Raw genomic sequence first — 3,711 nt, 5'->3', positions numbered from 1 at the left:
ATATAGAGAAGTACTAACCTCTATAGAGGTAAGGTACATATAGATAAGGTATATAGATATATGGTAATATAATATGATAGGGGTATAGAGTAATTGGTTGTGTGTGTGTTGTTAAGTGTGTGGTTTTGGGCCTGTGGGTTTCTCTCACTTTCAATGCAATAGTTTGGTGTTGGTTATATTGTAGAAGTAATTGTAGCCCTTTTTGTGTAGGGCTAGGAGTATTGGGTTAATTTTATTTATTATTAAGTTGTGGTGGTAGTGTGTTGTGTGATTGACTTGTTTATAGTGTTATAGTTGCTTTGGTTTTAGTGTAATTGATAAATTTGGTTTAGAATAGGGGTTTTTGAGTTTATTGCCTTTTTTTAGTAGTTGATTATTTCTTTGGGGCTTATTGAGTGTGTTTCTGTGGAATGGTAGATCTGTTTTTGTTTTTTGTTTTGTATCTTATGTTGTTTTGATATGTTATCTTTCTGAAATTGTTGTTTTAGGATATCATTATTTGTCTTCTTTTATAATTTTTGTGTTTAGTGAGGGTGCTATTTTTTTTACTCTTTTATTTAGTATTTTTTGATATAATAGTCCGGGGGTTGCTAGATTAGCTTCTTTTGTTGAGTATCCTTTGATTGGTACTATGCTGTTGTTTACTTCTTCTATTACTGCTTCTGGTTTTCATCATTCTATGGGCTCTTCCCGAGGGTTCTTGTTTTTGAAGTTAACTATATTGTTGGGTATTTTATTTATTTTAGTTCAATATGCTGAGTGTCGGGAATGCTGTGTTAATATATTTGATAGGAGTTATGTTTCTTCTTCTCTTTGTGTGGTTGGTTTACATTTTACTCATGTTCTTGTTGGGGTTGTTGCTCTTATTGGTACATATAAGTATTTTGATAAGGTTTTGGTTAATTATTATCATGAGTTGGTGATTTGGTATTGACATTTTGTTGATTATATTTGGTTTCTCGTGTATGTGGTTGTTTATGTAATGTAAGTTTGTATCTCCGTTAGGTTAATTTTAAACTATCGATTTGTGGTGTCGGCGATCTATTGTTTTTATTAGAGGGGATCGTGTTTAACTTGTTTCGATTAAATGTAGTAGATCTTCCCACGAATATTTCTTTAGGGTATTTGTGATGTAGAGGTTTTATGATTAGGGGGTTTTTGGTTTTGCAAATATTGTCTGGTGTGATATTGTCTTTGTTATATTCTTGTGGTTCAAATGTTAGATTTGGTTGTGTTATGGGTTTTATTGGTGAGGATTTATTTATTTGGTTAATCCGGTATTCTCATATTTGGGGTGCTTCTTTTATTTTCTTTTTTCTTTATTTGCACATTGGTCGTTCGTTGTATTATTCTAGTTATTCTAAGGTTGGAGTGTGGAAAATTGGGTTTATTTTGTATCTTCTCATGATGATTGAGGCTTTCTTAGGGTATATTCTTCCTTGGCATCAAATGTCTTATTGGGCTGCTACTGTATTAACTTCTGTAGTCGCTAGAGTTCCTTTTGTTGGAGAGTACATTTATCGTTACATAGTGGGTGGTCTCTCTGTTAGGAGGGTCACCCTTGTCCGTGTTTTTTCTGCTCATATTTGTCTAGCTTTTGTTATTGTTGGTTTGAGTGTGATTCATTTATTTTATTTGCATGTGGCTGGTTCAAATAATCCTTTATCTATTCCGGGATACGGTGATGTTGTTCTGTTTCATGGGTTTTATACTATTAAGGATGGGTTTGCATTTTTATCTTCAGTTTCTTTATGTGTTTTTTTTATGTGATTGTGTCCTGATTTGGTAGTTGATACGGAGGCTTATATTGAGGCTGATCCTTTAGTTACTCCTAAGAGTATTAAGCCCGAGTGATATTTTCTTCCTTTCTATGCTATGCTTCGTTCTGTAGAGTCGAAGATTGGTGGTCTTTTGTTGGTTTTATTATTTTTATTTATTTTGTGATTGCCTGCTTGTAAAGAATCGTGTTGTTATTATACTTCTCGTCAGTTGGTGTTTTGGATTTTGGTTTCTTTATTTGTGTTGTTGGGTTATTTAGGTTTGAGCCATCCTGAGTTTCCCTATACTTCCGTAGGTAAGGTTTCCTGTGTTTTTTTAGTGTTGTTGTTATGTGTATATAAGAGTTTCTGAACGGATCTCTATACGCTGTATTACTAAATGATGTGGCCAGGTTCAGGTGGGAGCTCAGGGTTTCCTTGGTTTGACTTATTATGTTTAGTGCTCTTAATTATTTTTTGTTTGTGGCTCATTTCTTGCGCTCGTTGATTATATTGGAAAGTCTCAAAGTTATGGTTTTGCTTGCGTGTATTATTTATACTGTATCTGATAATCGTATTTTATTTTTGGTTCTCACAGTAATTTTTACTGTGGAATCGGTTTTGGGTTTAGTAATATTAACTCGTTTATGGGATTTAAGTGATTTGATAGGTATAGTTGAGGAATAAGTTTTTTTATGTCCTTTATTTTTTTGTTATTTGTTTTTATTTGTGTTTCTCCTTTGTTTTCATATGTTGGGTTATCTGTATTTGGTTTATTTTGTTTTGACTCTGTAAGACTTTATTTAACTGTTTTATCGTTACTTCTTATACTTTCTTTAATATTTTTTATTGATGTTTTAAGTTTTGTTAGTTGTGTTATGTTAGTTTTAAGAATTATTTGTTCGATTTTGAGATATTGTTGTGTTCATTCTTTTTGATTTTGGTGTTTTTATGAGATGTCAATTCTCCCGTTGTTGTTATTGATAGTAATTGAGTCACCATATTCAGAACGTTATGTTGCCTCGTGGTATCTATTGGGTTATGCTATTTTGAGTAGGCTTCCCATGCTATTATGTTTGATTTACTTATCTTTTCGATGGGGGGCGTTTGAGTTTGGTTGTTGGCCTCTTTTAAGAAAGCCAATAGATTTTACGGTGTTGGTTGTTCTTGGTGTGTTATTCATTATTAAGATTCCATTGCCCCCATTTCATGTATGACTTCCTTTAGTTCATGCTGAAGCTACCAGTCCTGTATCTGTTTGTCTGAGTGGTTACGTGATGAAGCTTGGGATACTTGGATTGTGTCGTATATGTAGTTGGTTGTTGCCTGATTTTATATTTACTATTTCTTATCTTGTAATATGTCTGATTGCTTCTTTTTTTTTCTTTTTGATGGCTTGCTGTGAATTGGATAGTAAGCGTTGGCTAGCATTTATGAGATTGTCACATATTGTTATTTCCTGTGCATGCTTAGGGGTGGCTGAATTAGGGGAAATGGAATTATCCATTTTGTATTGTTTAGGCCATGGTTTGTCGGCAGGCTTAATGTTTATTGTTTTTTGAGTTTCTTATGAAATTATTGGCAGCCGTAAATGGTTCATGTTGAAGTCTGTAACTTTAAGGGGGTGGTCTTTTAATTGTTTATTTATAGCGTCTATGTGTACTGTAATGTCTTTTCCTCCGACTATTCAATTTCTTTGTGAGGTGTTTGTTGCTGTTAAGGCTTCTTATTTGAGGTTATTATTTCTTTCCTTTTTTGGGGTTTATCTATTTCTAAGTGGGTTAATTCCTTTATTTATGATAGGGGGCCTGTTGTCTCGTCATGTTAATTTGCGGTGTTGTGTGGGACGTACGTGTAGGTTTGGTGTGCCTATAATTTTTTTGTTGATTTTGTGTTTTTTACTATTCATGTTTTGTTAGTGTGCAGTTTGGTGTTGTTGCATGTTGCGGTTTGG

General features: G+C 33.4%; 1 protein-coding gene across 1 annotated transcript; it reads left to right on the top strand.

Moving 5' to 3' along the window:
* Positions 1–1,005: 1,005 nt before the first annotated feature.
* On the top strand, positions 1,006–2,130 carry LOC107300394 (cytochrome b-like; the record flags this gene model as incomplete). The annotated part of the gene is given in 1 exon segment (XM_015829726.1): positions 1,006–2,130. A coding segment is annotated over 1 exon segment (1,125 nt), but the record flags the coding sequence as incomplete, so codon positions are not given.
* Positions 2,131–3,711: the final 1,581 nt, after the last annotated feature.

This window comes from Protobothrops mucrosquamatus, unplaced genomic scaffold (assembly GCF_001527695.2).
Source record: "Protobothrops mucrosquamatus isolate PMUCROS unplaced genomic scaffold, P.Mucros_1.0 scaffold6883, whole genome shotgun sequence".
Classification (NCBI taxonomy): Eukaryota; Metazoa; Chordata; class Lepidosauria; order Squamata; family Viperidae; genus Protobothrops; species Protobothrops mucrosquamatus.
Note: the sequence above shows the minus strand (reverse complement) of the source record. Positions and strands in the feature narration are given on the sequence as shown.